Here is a 15935-nt window from a genome sequence, read left to right on the forward strand (position 1 = left end):
TGCACACCAAAGGGTCTCAGGTTTGATTCCCGGTCGAAGGAATGTACCTGCGTTGCAGGTTCGATCCCTGCTCCAGTTGGGGTGTGTGCAGGAGGCAATAGGTGTGTCTCACATTGATATTTCTCTCTCTCTTCTCCTCCCTCCACCCCTTCCACTCTCTCTAAAAATTAATATAAAAACAAAACAAACAAAAAAGAATAAATACTAACAGCTTAAAGTCTATTTTATTCAAATCAGTATTCTCAGGGAAAACACACAAAAATGGAAATGGTTACATTACATCTTTAGATACCACAACTTTGCAGAAATGATTCTCTTCCTATTGCAAACGTATCATTGTCTTGTTTATATAGATAATGATGTCATCCCTATAACCCCAGAACTAAACACAAAGCACTGTAGGTGCTAAATATACATATATATTTTTTTTGGGGGGGGGGGTGGTGTGAAGGACTGAGTGAATAAACAAATAATGAACAAAAACCAGAATCTGCTAGAGAGGAACCATCTGTAAGAGTAATACAAACACTTTTTCTGTATTTTGCTGTGTGGCCATCTTTTCTCTTGGATATTTTTTTGCCTTCTTTGTTGGTTGTATCTTTCTTGTCTCCTATATAACAGCCAGCTTATCAATTTCTCTAGTCTTAATAATTTCTCAGACTTCTAAAAATTGACATTTCAAAAGTACCCTAGGAGGAATTTTTATGATTTTGCCCATTTACCATATAAAAGAGATTATATAGTTAAAAGGAATTACTCACCATAGAAAAGCCCCTTTCCTTTTCCCAGAGGTAGCTCTCAAAACTGGGCAGACAAAACTGACTAATCTTGCGTCTAGTTGTGACTTCATCCTTCTTTATATGAAAGAACTAATGTTCTTCTCTCTTCAGTCTTACTTACAAGAGCACAGGGAAGAAAAGAAGAGAGAGAAAGATAGGGTAGGACTTACTTAGATTCAGAAAACAGGAGCCATGAGAAGTAATGAGGACTATAAGAGCTACATGTGGGAATAGAAACAAGGAGCTCTCCATGAGGAAAATATATAGCATGTTTTCGTTCCTCTGCATTATGAGATCCCTCTTCAAATGTCTTCTTGCAGGTGGACAATAAAGGTATTAGCAAAATAATAGTGAACAAAAAGTTTGGGAAACAGCATGATCAAATATGAATGCATTATCTTCAGTATTTTAGATCACAACTTTCTAAAGCCAACCCAAAAAAGGGGGGGGATTATAGTATACATTAGTACATAAGTTAAAAAATAAAGTGACTTAAAAAAGAAAAAACAGAAGCAAATATGCTTCCAGAAAATTGAGAAAAATGAATTTAAAAAAAATTCTACATGCTCAGGATGTACTGAGCTAGTTCTATGAATTTCTGACATTAAAATCTCCTTCTGTAAAGCAGCTGCACCCTAGGAATATGTACAAAATATATCCCAACTGTAGTAACCAGTCAGAGTAGCTGGCTTTACATCACCAGAAGCAGCTATCAGGGTGTGCACAGGCCTGAACACATGGACACGGGTCCCAAGCATCCAGTCACTTTTCCAGAGAAACCCAAAATAAACTCACCCTGCACAAAAAATGGCCTCAATAAGGAAGGTGAAAAGCTATGACCTGCCATTCAATAGTACAGAAAAATCAAGTCCCAATGTTAGTATTATGAAAACCAGTAAATTGTCATATCTACACTAATAAAAGACAAAGATGCTAATTGACTGTACCTTTGCTACACCCATCAGCCAATCAGAAGAGCATGCAAATTAACCCAACAAAGATGGCCATTAAATTTGCATACTGCAGGCAGATCCCACTGTGCTGCCTGCCCCAGGCGGGCAAGATCCCAAGCTGACGCCCGCCCCAGGGCGGGATCCGGGCCTGCCGTGTGCGGGGTCAGGTGGCAGCACGATCCCGAGCCACCGCCTGACCCAGCGGGGATCCATGCGACCGGGGCAGATGGGGCAGGCACCGCGGAATCGGGCGTGCCATCTGCCACCAGGGGAGTGGGCCTAAGCCAGCAGGTGGTTATCTCCTGAGGGGTCCCAGACTGTGAGAGGGCACTGGTTGGGCTGAGGGACCCCCCCCCGGCACAAATTTTTGTGCATTGGGCTTCTAGTTGTATATAATTCCTATACTTTATATGCCTACAAAGAAACCTAATTTACTGCAGATTCAAAGATCAATAAATCCAGAATAAATTGATCTTTGCAATTTAACTGTTTCAAGGAAGAGTTGAAGAAGATAACTGCAATTAACTGAAAACAGAAAGAGTAGTTTCTGCATTGAACTTTTTAATGCACAAAAATTTATATGAAAATAATTTTTCTTTCTGCTAACAGCTCTGAGATTTGGATGTACTGCATACCAGCTCTACATGATCCCACTAGAATGGTGCACAAGATGACATTATACAAAGAGAAGAGAAAACTCTAGGGGGTAAATGTAGGTACCCTGATAAAAGAGGGAAAGAAAGTACAAAGGATTACAAAATTTACAAGCTTGTTCATTCTAGGAAAAAAACTTGGGAGTAGACTACTCAGGAAAACAAACAAATAAACAAACAAAAAGCCCTGAATGAGCTCAAAGAGGCTCAAAAGGAAGTTTACAGAGACCAGAGGAACATAGGGAAATGAAGATAAATGCTTATTCTGGTATGAAAGTTACCTTAAACTACAGGCATTTCAGAGAGCAAAACTTTGAAAAAGAAGATATAAGGATCACACAAATAAGCTTGTTATTTAACATATAAAAGTTTGGAAATACTCCCATTTAATCAGTAAAAGAAAAGCAGAGTTATATTAAGCAGACCCAAGCAATTCTTAATTATAAAGCAGTCTCCTTTTAATGACATGTAATGTTCTCTAAACACTGGCAATAAAATTAAGTGTCTTGATGAACTCAGTAAGACAAGCATCTAAAGTTATAAGCAATAACCTTTTCTTTTTTTTTTTAATTCAAATGAAGCAAGAATGAGACGAAGGAGTTAGCCTTTGTTCCAATAAAAGCAGCCAAGAGTAGCCTCATGGCAAATGGATGCTGGGGAAAATTAGTCCTAAAAAAAGTATATAAAGTGACAGAGGACTCAGTACTATCAATTATTTATTTGCTTGCCAACCTACTTTCTTCAGGATATGAACCACCCTTCATCCCCAAAGGAAAAGAAATACTTTCCACCAAATGAGAACCACAGCTAACAAACAGCTCACACGCCCCATTTGGAAAACTGAGACTACTTCTGAAGATGATAGAATCAAAGTCTAGCCCAGGAGATCAGTATAGACTTTAGGGTTAAATCTCACGGTATCTAAACTAATCTAAAATCTAAAATTTATTTCATTAAGTATTAAAACCACAAACAATACTCATCATCCTCTAATACATCAGTTTTAATGCAGATTCTAAACCTATATGGTCAGCACAACTCACACCTAAGTTTTCTTAGGTGTGTGCTTAAAAATCTTCCCATGGAAAATCTATCCCTTTAAACAATTTCTTCTTTCTTTAAAAATGACTATATCTTGTTTTTCTTTAAAAAAAAGAAAAGGAATGGGGGGGATGAGGACACATTTGTAATACCTTAACTAATAATAAAAAAAAAAAGAAAGGAAACCACAAAACTTATTTAGCATTTCTAAAACAAGGTACTGAAAAAATAATTTAGCCCAGCTGGTGTGGCTCAGTGGTTGATCATCAACCTATGAACCAGGTGGTCACAGTTTGATTCCCAGTGTGGGGCATGCAGGAGGCAGCCAATCAATGATTCTCTCACGTCACTGGTGCTTCTATCTCTCTCTCCCTCTTCCTTCCTCTCTGTAATCAATAAAAATATATTTCAAAAGAAAAAAGAATTCAATAAAATCTCATAGAGTTCTGAAAACAGAAATGGTAAAATGGCTGATAAATTTTTTTTTAAAGCAAAAATACTGCTAAATATACTTTCTTCACTCTCACAGCACATTAGCTGTAAATTTACTTCTGAGACAGTGGCCTTCATAGAAAGATTAATTAGCAAAACTAGCTGGATTAATTTTAATAAGCTTGCAGACAACTGCAAAAGGGATGTATTTTTCTAGAAAGCTTATATCAAGATAAATGGTATGATTCAGAATAAAACCAAAATGGAACACACATTTAACAATTTCCTTGTGTTCCATATTCATAAGGCCAAAGTGAATGATAAGATTTGTTGATTTAAAAAAATACATATATTGTCTTAACATAGACAGTGTGTGGGTTTCATCATGAGCAAAGGTGCAAATGTCTTTAGTAGCCAGTCCCTTGGAGAAAGTGGACTTTATGTTTATTGTCATATTAAAGAAGAAAAGATAAAGAACATAAAGATTAAGCTGATAGAAAGAATTCAAAAATGAGAGAGCAGAAAAACAAAAAAAGTTATCCTATTCTATTGGGATAGAATATCATAACTGAATGTTAGCTGTCCACTTAATCAAATTTTGGAACTGTTCTTGATACCTACTTTTTGCAAGAATCAAAGAATGCAGCTTCCTTTAAAAGAAACCAAAATTTAATCATAGTCTAAAAGGTCTTGATTAGCTTTCAAAAATGTAAAAAAAAATTAGTCTCTCTTATTTAAAAAAAAAAAAGGTTAAATATTAAATTAGGAAATGAGGAAACCGAATAGAAAAGTAGAAGAGCAGAGGGAAGAAGTGTCTGACTCAATCTCTCTACTGACCCCTCGAGAAAAATCAGACTGAAGAGAAGAGAGCACCTTTAATACCTTCACCGGCTGAGGTGTCACAGCTGAAGCAGGACTAGTCAGTTTTTATCGACTTGAGGGTATGAGAAAATACCCAGTTGTGCTGAGGGAATAAGCAAGAGGAAACAGATCATATTTCAATAGCAAATGCTATTTAACTAGTATATATACATAAGTACTTCTCGAATCCTTTCGTACAATAGGTGCAGATGGACCTAACATCATTCCTGTGTGTGAATGCACACAAAAAAACCATTAAGGCCAAAATGCTGAATTTACGTACCAGGCAAAGAATGAATGAAGGCCCAGACATCATCAACCGTCCATATGGAGGGCTCTGTTTGTGCAACTGGTAGCAAGTCACTGTTCTCAGGCATTTTCCTAATTCTCACTTCTCGCAGCTCACGCTCTCTTTCCCGCTCGCTCTGCCTGCGCAGACGTGTTGTCATAGCAGATGGCACAGGATCTTCATGAGAAGCCAAGTCTTCTTCTGCAGATGGATAAGTAATTGGAAGCTGGAAAATGTAGTACAAGTAAAATACAGCATTGCACTTTCCTTGCATTACTGAAAAGGGTATTGTACATTGAAGCAAGGTTTCTACAGACCTGCCTAAGGATATGTTCTCTTGCTGCCCCATCAGGGCCACTTGGACGACGGCCACGATGCCCAAGACTTTGATTATCAGGCTTACGATTCCAACGACTAAGTGCAAATTTTTTAGAACAGCTAACATTGTACCTAAGAAATTTAAGTAAGAAAAAATATTAAATGATATATAGGACACTCTATTTAGTAGTTAATGACTTTAAAGTGAATTTGTGAATCAGTAAGTGGCATATACTTCATTAAAAACTATAATACCTCAGAAAGTAAACCATAGTGTTCAATGGATTTACTTATGCTAACAGTCAAAAATTGACCTCTGTATATAGCTGTATAATACATAGCTCTCAATCTAATACTGGACAGGTATTGATATTTCCTCCTAATAACAGCATGATAGTGGGAAACTTTCTGTAAAATAGAGAGGGCAACTGATTTTCACAGCAGCAAAATAATTCAAGGTTCCAGGAGAAAAAGAAGTTAACTATTTAAATGTTCATCCAAACTGGTATTTTTCCAAGTAATAATATCTGAAAAGTGATTAATAAAAATTGCTTAATACAGTAGAGAAAGATAAAATCTCAAATGACTAGTAAAAGATTTTTCAAATATATTACTGAATCAAAGAGTAAAAATGTAAAGGTGGGATTTCAAAATTATACAAGGAATTCATAGCTCTCACTCTTCAGGAAATTTTAAAATGCAGAATTCTTTGAAATTGATAGACTATCTATTATTTTTGAATAGACCTTTATATGGCATAATAGCAGCTTAAAATAGTTTTATGCCATTTATTGGGTTCCAAGGCCCTAGAACAGGGGACTGGGTACTTTTTCTATAAAGGGCCAGATAGTAAATGTCTTAGGCTTTGTGGGCCATTCAAGTCTCTGTTACAACTAGTCAGCTTTGCAATTATGACATACACAATAATAAATGAACATGGCTGTGTTCCAATAAACCTTTATTGAGAAACACTAAAATTTGAATTTCCCATAATTTTCATGTGTCACAAATATGATTCTTTTGATTTTTTTTTCAACTACCCCAATATTTAAAAACCATCCTTAGCTCATGGATCATATAAATATAGGCTACAGGAATGACTCTGTCTGGGCACAGTTTGCCTACCCTATTCCTAGAAAGAAGAGTGAAAAGAAATAATCTAAGAAATAATTTCAGAAAAACTCAGAAAGGCTAAGAAAATTACATGCAGTTCCTCTTATTTTACACATATACAACTGTCATTATAATTTCATGTTTTAAAACTCTTTTGCTCTAAGATTTTGCAGAAAAATGACAAGAATAAATCCCAATTAACTATGCTATTGATAACTGTTCTAGGATCAATATACAGATGCCAAAATAAATTTTTCTCACGTATGTTTTCTCAAAATATCAGGAAGTGAAAGTAAGGAGCACTATGAGAATGGACAGGCTTTTTTCCCCCTAAAAATATAAAAAACAAAAAGGTGTCCTAATGGCCACCTCATTTTACCCTAAACAATTTGACAAGCTCCTGCTATGTTCATTATGCGCTTCCATGGGCTCAGCTCTGTCGGTTTCTGATTTCCATTCTTATCAATTGACAAAACTTCTTTCCCCACTGACTAAAGATCAGAAAAGACAGACTAACTTTACACTTGCTATTTAGTCCCTAAATATTTAGATCTCCAAGACAGTCGTAAACAGCAGCAATTCCTCCCTGACCTAATTTATCCTCTCCCCTTTGCTCTCTCATCTGCATTTATTTCCCTATGCTAGGACCCCTAATCTTCTAAGGGGTTCACCTAAAGGTATAATAATGTGACAACTCAGCAATAATCTCTTGGAGAAGAATAATGGTAGCATTAAAAGACTTAAAATGTTTCTTAAAAGTCAAGAAATTTAAAGTAGTCTGAAAAACAGTAGTCCTTCCCCTCAGAGTTTTCAATCATTTAGAACCAGAGAGCCACTATTCTGTCCTGTGGTATACACAAACTGGAAAACTCCCATGTTAAACAGGAGTTACATAATTTTCTTAGGATTATCAATAACATAAAAGGATATCTGAATAACAGACTGACAACTAAGAAACCAATGAAGCCATTTTGGGAGGAAAATACTTCAATTACTTATTCAATAGTACAAAACTTATCCTAAGTTTTACTGAGTATATTTTAGTGGCACCACACTAAATAATATGTTCAAGCAAGAAATTCCTTAGATGTATAAAATTAAGATCCTAAACTCTCTTTCAAATAGAGAACAAATTTCAAATTAATCAACCTGTACATACATTTCACCTTTCATGGTAAATGCCAACATAAAGATTTATTTCGTTGACTGTAAACAAAAAGTCAGCCAGATATTTCTCCAGCAGAGTGGGTTTATTCAAGAACAAGGAATTGCAACCCAGTATGAGTATATGCAACCGTGGTAAAATACGAAGAGTCAGACACTTTCCTTCTGCTCTTCTATTTTTCTATTCTATTTCTTCTATTTCCTCAATGAAGGAGAGGAAATTCTAATATATAGGGGAAAAGTAAGTTAGAAAGAGTATTACAAAGTTTCTCTGTTGTGCCTTGTGATTATCATTGGTCATGAGAGCTCCCCCTTCTGGCCTCTCCACTTTAAATGAGATTCCTGTTAATGAATTTTTAGCACTATCAGAATCAGAGGTGGGGTGTTTTTTTTTTAATGTAAACTAAACTTGAGATTAAGATCAATGAAGATACTAAACATTTATTTTGTTATCAATACTATTTACCTGTAATATTACTAATGCAAATACATATTTAAAAAAGAGATATTTTACTGACAATATAACAATGTACAGAACATGGATAGCTGTCCTATTTAGAAACCTAAAATTAATAGGATATATTAAAACAAAAGAAAACATTTTGAAACAAAGTAAATCCAGGATTTTAATATTGATAAACAAAAATCAGGTGATAAAACAAAAACTGTTTTGATACCTTGAAGACTAGTAAGTCTATTCACAAGAGGGATTCTCCTAAGCATATATTCTTACCACCAGGAGATTGCTACTTAAATATTAGATTATGCTGAAAAACTAACTGTAAGTATTATGACTATATAACTTTCAAAGAGCAAAATTTAATAACTAACTACCAAAGTAGCTCCACATAATATCTATTTCATAGTATTCCTCTATATTGTAATATCTAGTTTTGACTACTGGTAAACTCTACAAGTTTTTTGGTTTTGTTACAGTGGTTGTTTTGTGCTTTAGGAAATTCAAAATAGAAATACCTTTTGGCACATGACATAGTGCAGAATCGTTTTGACCGCAGAAATTCATTAGCATATCCCATCTTACCACAGAATTCACACTTGAGCAACTCGCTGTCTATTTCTTCTAATGTCTCTAAAAAAGAAGGAAACAAAGAAAAAACCTCAATTTAATTGTGGCAAATTTTCATTTAGCCTCTATTTTGGTGGGATGCTGCTAGTTCAGACCTTCCAGGAAACTTAAAGGAATGAGTTTCGAATTTTTCTTTTCTTTCTTTTTTTTGATTTTTGAATTTTTCAATCCACAGCCACTTTGGCAGGGTAAAGCCTCCAAAACCAACCACCTCCATAAATTCCCTCCTTATCCTGCATAAAAATTTTGTGGCGTTTTCTCTATACATAGGCAATACATTTTAAAGGTTCATTTTGCTAAGTATGCGACACGTCTAAAACGTGCAAATAACTTTATTAAGCACTGTAAGAGAAATGAAGATGAATAAGACAAAGCCACTATTCTGCAGGAGGAACACTTTCAAAAAGTACCTTGTGGGATATGAATTTTAGTACATTGTGCCATGGAGATATATAGCATATCCTCAGGTAAAGATTATAAAAATTTTCAAAAAGGAATGAATTAATTTCAGATGAATATGCTAATTTATTGAGGATAATTACTTAGACATCAAACATCAAAATAAGGAAAGCCTAAAGCCAAACAACTCAGAAGTTCTAAATATTTAAGCAAACTCAATAAAATAGTCATTTATTTAAGTTAACTCAGGAAAAAAAAACAGAAAGTTGGTTGTTTTGATGCTAAAATTTTAAATTACTTTCATATATAATGGAATTTTTCCCACCCACATTCTTCCAAAAGTCAAATTAACTGATAGTATGTAAATTAACCAGTCTTATTATTTTTATTAATTGGCCATTAAGAGTCTGGTTACCTTTCCCATTATTCTAATCAAATAATGCATTACTTGAGAATAAAAGTAAATACTTCCAAGTAAAAATCCATGTGTGGAATAAAAATCCATGTTCTGTTTCAAGCAATAAAAGTCAAAGTGAATTAAGGGTATCTTAAGTAAAATCCACAAACCTTCAGCAATCATGTCTTCCAACTCTGTGTCAGATGAATTATCTGCATGCTTTGTATTATTCTGTAGCTCTGGCTGAACACACACGGAATTTATCACCTGATTATCCAAGAGAGGTCTTTTTTTCACAGGCTGTTCTATTAGCAAAGATGAACGACTCACCTTTAAAACAGAGAGAGAATAAAATGAAATAATCTTTTTAAAGACTTTCAGAAATAAGTTGGTTAAAAAAACTCTTGAAGCCCAGCTCATGTGGCTCAGTGGTTGAGTGTAGACCAATGAACAGGAGGTCAGGTTCAATTCCTTCCTGGTCAGGGCATATGCCTGGGTTGTGGGCTCAATCCCCAGTGGGGTTGTGCAGGAGGCAGCCGATCAATGATTCTTTCTCATCATTGATGTTTCTATCTCTCTCCCTCTCTGAAATCAATTTAAAAAAACTCTTGAAAAAATGGTATCAGTGATCATTTGCTTATCCAATTGATCTGACATAGTCATTCAGTGCTTTTTCCTTGAGAAAAGTGTAGGCTATATGGACATAAACATTATAGTTCAGGTCATCAGCAATATGGATGCTTCAAAGTCTCTGTCAAATGGAACTTAGCATCCTAGTTTAGGCAAATAGTTAAGAAAAAGTATTTTCTTTAAAAAATCAGTAATGCATTTTTATTTGCCAGTTTAATTCTTTTTCTGTAACAACTTTTAAGATTTTTCATGTATAAAGCTTTTTATTTGTAGGGTTATCTCCTCAGGATAGATCATTTTTATGTGTATTATACAGATACAGTAATGGTAAAAAATGGGCAGAGCACATGAAGACATTTCTCTAAAGATGACATACAGATGGCTAAGAGACATATGAAAATATGGTCAATATCATTAATCATCAGGGAAATTCAAATTAAAACCACAATGAGACTTAGTGTGATGAACACACTGTAAGGTATATAAAAGTCAAATCACTATATTATATACCTGAAACTAATATAATATTGCTAATATAATATTGTAAACCAATTACACTTAAAATAGAGATAAGGGAACTACTGTTCAGTGTTTAGGTGATTTCTTTACAAAAGAAAGAACAACTAGAAATCAAGTCTCCTGATTCTTAATTCAGCAACCAAATCTATAATCATGAAAACAAATGGAAAAATCCACAAACATTAAAATTAACAAAAAATTCACGTATGATCAGTATACTTAGGTCATGAATAATACTTATTTTAGGACTGTTTTCAGCAAAAACAGTCCAGATCAAAAATAATTACTGATTTGCTAGTGAACCCTGAGCTAATCTGAAAAACAGAACCTCTTATTCTATTTAAGAATGCGGGTTAATTCTCCAATGTCTGCCACACTTGGTCAAAAATAACTTATTAAAAGTTTCTATATTTAACTTTAGAAAATAGTCATCTATATACTTTTAAACTGTGTTCATTTCAGTAAGTATATTTAATATGCCTCAAGTAAAATTTATAAAAATTATTGCTGTAAAAAACTATAATATTCAGTGCTGCTAAGGTTATACACTTATGGTGTGTTAATAAATTTAAATATTTCCAGAAAATAATTTAGTAATATATATAGAATCTTACAAATATATATGTAAATATAAATACTTGCCAGTACTTCTAAGGAATTTATGCTAAAGAAATTATTTAAAATGTGGATAATTTATATACAAAGATATTCCTTTCAGACTATTTGAATAGTGAAAACATGGAAACTTAAATGTCCAACAATAATGGAAGGATTACATAAATTTTGGTTGCATATAAAGCAGAATATAATGTAACCTTTCAAAATGTTTCCAAAGTACTATTAATATTATGAGAAAACTAGAGGCCCAATGCACGAAATTCGTGCAAGGGCCTTGGCCCCCGCCGCCATGGCAGCCACCTCTGCTTCAGCCCCCGCCCACCACAGCTTTGTCCAGAAGGAAGGACATCCAGAAGGACGTCCGGTCTAATTAGCGTATTACTTTTATTATTATAGATAAGAGCTCAAGATATACTAAGTGAAAGAAGCAAAACTATCTACACTAATAAGAGACAGATGTAAACTGACCGTACCTTGGCGACACCCACCAGCCAATCAGGAGTGAGTATGCAAATTAACCCAACAAAGATGGTGGGTTAATTTGCATGTGCAGGTGCCAAGCGGCCCCAGCCACTCCGGGCCTCTGGGCAGCATGGGAAGGTGGAAAGGCAGCTCCGGGCTGGAACAAAGGTAGAAAGGTGGCTCCAGCTGGAGCAAAGGCAGTGCCGGCAGCCAGGGGAAAGAAGGCCTATTCTTGCATGAATCTTTGTGCATTGGGCTTCTAGTATATATAATAATCATCTTGATCATATGAAAAATGTACACAATGTGGTATTAGTGAGGATTTTTCTGTACTTTTCCCAAATTTCCCTTTTTTTGTAGTGTAAAGTTGTAACTGTCACTAGTAATACTGATAAATAGCTATGTCTATTAAGTGCCAGTACTACACAGAATAATTTATGTATATTTAATCCTTACAACAACTCTAAGAGCAAAGTATCATCTCCATTTGCTGGATGAACAATATGAAGATCAAAAAAGACTGTGTAACTTTGCACAGTCAGTATGCTGCAGAGCCAGGATCCAAACACTGAGGAATAGAGAGAAATGACTGTTCCTCTACTCACTAAATCAGGATTCTTATCGAAGATCCATGTTTAATACACCCTTAGTAAACTGAAAACAAAGCAACTAATGAGGCAACCAACTATTGTAATGCTACCCATGAATCTTAAAAATTAGATGATTCAAAGACATTCAAAGTAAACTTTTGTTTTATTTTGGCTACTCACTTTTTTATTTATTTTCTAAGGACAAATGTTCATCTCTAGAGAGTAGCATATAAGGGATATATAACTAATCTCAAATTACAAGACTTTTAGTGATACTTTGAGGTGAGCATTTTAAAGCATTTAAAAAATGTGATTGAAGGCTGAGATTTAAGAATAATGAGAATATATATTTGCTAATTATAAACCATCCACTGGGTAATTTCAGAAGGATTAGATCATTGGGAAGTTATTATTTTCTGTTCACCAAGTATCACATTATATAAGAAACACAATTTTTTTAAAAATACACTTCAGGTATCATTTCAGTCCCCTTAAGAAGAAAAAATAGGAAAATTTATTTTATTGGAATAAACTTCCAACTATCTTTCTCTAAAAATTATAAAATTGACATATTTATGTCCTTAGTTTATACATCTACATAGCTAGCATAAAATTCTAGAAGTATATTTACAGTATATACATGATATATATAGAAAGATAAATTCTAGATAAAAGAGTGTCTTTTTTGAAATAAAATTACAAGCTTTTAATTAGAGAAAAATAGACTAAATTATTACAAGAATTATTTTAAAAATACAAACTTGCTTGTTACTTACAGGAAATGGCTCCAATCCCTCTTGAATTACAAAGCCTTCAATAACATGGGTCAAGATCTGTGGTTTAACAATGGCCTGTGGAGGTTTGTTTTCTATATTGGGAATGCTATTGGGCATAGATGTAATATTACTCCTCGTGGTAGCAGCTGGAAGTAAGAGTGGAGGAGGAACAGAAACATGCGAAGGATCTGAAGGAGATTTAATTACTGAAGCGCTGACTGATGCCACAGCAGGTAATTCCACTTCCTCTGGAAAAAAAAAAAAAAATATATATATATAGATAGATATAGATATAGGTATATATTAATGTTTAGCATTCTGCCCAGGCAAATATGAAAGATAATTTAAAAATAATCACGAATAATAATAATAGCTAATATCTAGTGCTTAAAAAAACCATTCTAACAAATTTATTTATTTATTTATTAAATATATTTTTATCGATTTCAGAGAGGAAGGGAAAGGGAGAGAGAGAAACATCAGTGATGACAGAGAATCATTTATCAGCTGCTTCCTGCATGCCCCCTACTGGGGACTGAGCCTGCAACCTGGGCATGTACCCTGACCAAGAACAAAACTGAACTGTGCCCTCCTGGTTCATGGGTCGATGCTTAACCACTGAGCAACACTGGCTGGGCTAAAAACTTTATGTTTATTACCTCACTTAATCTGCACAATAACCTTATGAGATAGAAACTACTATGATCCCCATTTTACAGAAGAAGCAGGTCCCATGCTCAGTTATCATTCCAACCATGGTTGGGGGAAAAAAAAACTGTCCCAAATTAAGAATAATTACTGAAATTGTTGCTTTTTCAAAAAAATTTTAAGCTGCATAGATATTAAACTTTCTATGTTACTATTTATATATTCCAAATGATATAAGGGAATAAAAGCACTTTGAAAGTATGCTTAAATAAAAATGGATCATGAAATCCATAGAATAAGTAAAGATTTTAGTGAACTACACAGGTTACATCACCTTTATTTCAAACAGTAAGGCTAACTCAAATCCATGCACAAATGTTCTCTATTTTATTGTGTTTTAAATTCGGCGGGGGCAACATCTATGTCAATTTGAGGAATATTGTACTACCAGGCAATTGAAAAATGTTGGCCTGGATCACTGTGATTCCTCCCTTTCAAACACTTGAAGACCACAATAAGATAGTCCCCACCAGCCTGTTATGGAGACTCTACCTATCCATCCATTCGATAGCACTGAAAATTACTGCTTGTGTGAAAGTGGAAAGATAGAACTAGCTGATAGTAGGGAATATCAGTGAATACAGATATCTGAGAATAATTAAAAAGAGCCGAGATTTATGAAAAATGAATTCTAGATGGAAACAAGTCCCTCTATTTTTCAGGTTAGTTTATTCCATGATTTGATGAGAGTTATTATAAATATCAGCCTTGCTTGCTTTTCTCCCTCATATACTACAAAAGAATAAGTATGAAGTAAATTATAGGAAGATTCAAAAGTCTATAATGTATTTAGACAATATAGCTAGAGGGATAGGCATAACAGGATCTCAGACTATATCCCTTGCCTAATATGTGAAGATATACTTGTATTCCGATATTTAAAAAATTTTACAATTTCCTTTGAGTACCATTAGTGATACTTTTCAGGTAATCCAATTACAGTAAAAAAGCAAGGTAATTATCCAATTACTATAAATTTCTTTCTGCCTTTAAACCAAAATTCCAGAAAATCTGCAGTAACATAAATTCATTTTCAGTGTACAGAAAATACAAAACAGTTAGATTTTCTTTTCTTCTTCTTTTTTTTTAAAATATATTTTATTGATTTTTTTACAGAGAGGAAGGGAGAAGGATAGAGAGTTAGGAACATCAATGAGAGAGAAACATGGATCAGTTGCCTCTTGCACACCCCCTACTGGGGATGTGTCTGCAACCAAGGTACATGCCCTTGACTGGAATCGAACCTGGGACCCTTCGGTCCACAGGCTGACGCTCTATCCACTGAGCCAAACCGGTTAGGGCCAGTTAGATTTTCTTAAATCTATCTTTTGAAGTATTGTTTTGAATATACAAAGGCAATCATATTAAACTGTCTTAAATATTTATATAATTTTACTGACTAAATGTTTTCTATTTTTAAGAAGAGAGAAAAATTGGAACAAAACTGATTTTCCCTTTTCTAAACTTTCCAGAGATTCACTTCTGTAGTAAGAGAATAAAAGCTGGAGAGAACAAAAGGGTTAGAAATGTGGCATGTTGAAGAAAAGAGAGGGCAAATGTTACTGCAGGAGCAAAGTCAGTGCCCAATTACAATTCATTTCAGGTTCTTCTTACCTGAAATGATCATGAGGACCAAGAGATAATCAAGAGAACAGAATACCTACAATGAAGCCTGAACCAACATTCGTATTACCTGAGTCAGAGGTCAATAAACTTTCCATAAAGGACAATATGGGTTTTGCAACTACTCATCTTTGCTGCAGTAACACAATAGTAGCTATAGGTAATATTTGAACAAATGAATGTGGCTGTATTGCAGAGAACTGTATTAAAGAACAATGAAATTTATATTTCACATAACATGAAATATTATTCTTCTTTTGATTTTTTTCAACCATTTTTAAAAAACGCCCTAACACAGAATGTATCTTTTTTAGGCCCTAGCAGGGGTCCTCAAAAACTATGGCCTGTGGGCCACATGCAAATACAAATATTGTATTTGTTCCCGTTTTGTTTTTTTACTTCAAAATAAGATATGTGCAGTGTGCATAGGAATTTGTTCATAGTTTTTTTTAAAACTATAGTCCGGCCCTCCCACGGTCTGAGGGACAGTGAACTGGCCCCCTGTTTAAAGAGTTTGAGGACC

The 15935-nt window shown here is 34.4% G+C and overlaps 1 protein-coding gene across 6 annotated transcripts in view; it reads right to left on the bottom strand.

The window, feature by feature from the left end:
- PHC3 (polyhomeotic homolog 3) overlaps positions 1-15935 on the bottom strand; it is a 73652-nt gene that overhangs the window by 9523 nt on the left and 48194 nt on the right. For 5 of the 6 annotated variants that reach the window (XM_059687005.1, XM_059687004.1, XM_059687002.1 and 2 more), the window contains 5 exons: positions 13082-13329; positions 9657-9816; positions 8579-8693; positions 5326-5458; positions 5003-5234 (listed from right to left, as the gene is read on the bottom strand). In XM_059687005.1, coding sequence (XP_059542988.1) covers positions 5003-5234; positions 5326-5458; positions 8579-8693; positions 9657-9816; positions 13082-13329 — 888 coding nt within the window. Of the gene's footprint in view, positions 1-5002; positions 5235-5325; positions 5459-8578; positions 8694-9656; positions 9817-13081; positions 13330-15935 lie in introns of those variants that run through there. The other variant, XM_059687006.1, reaches the window with a different exon arrangement.

The sequence above is a fragment of the Myotis daubentonii genome, chromosome 3, assembly GCF_963259705.1.
Source record: "Myotis daubentonii chromosome 3, mMyoDau2.1, whole genome shotgun sequence".
NCBI lineage: Eukaryota > Metazoa > Chordata > Mammalia > Chiroptera > Vespertilionidae > Myotis > Myotis daubentonii.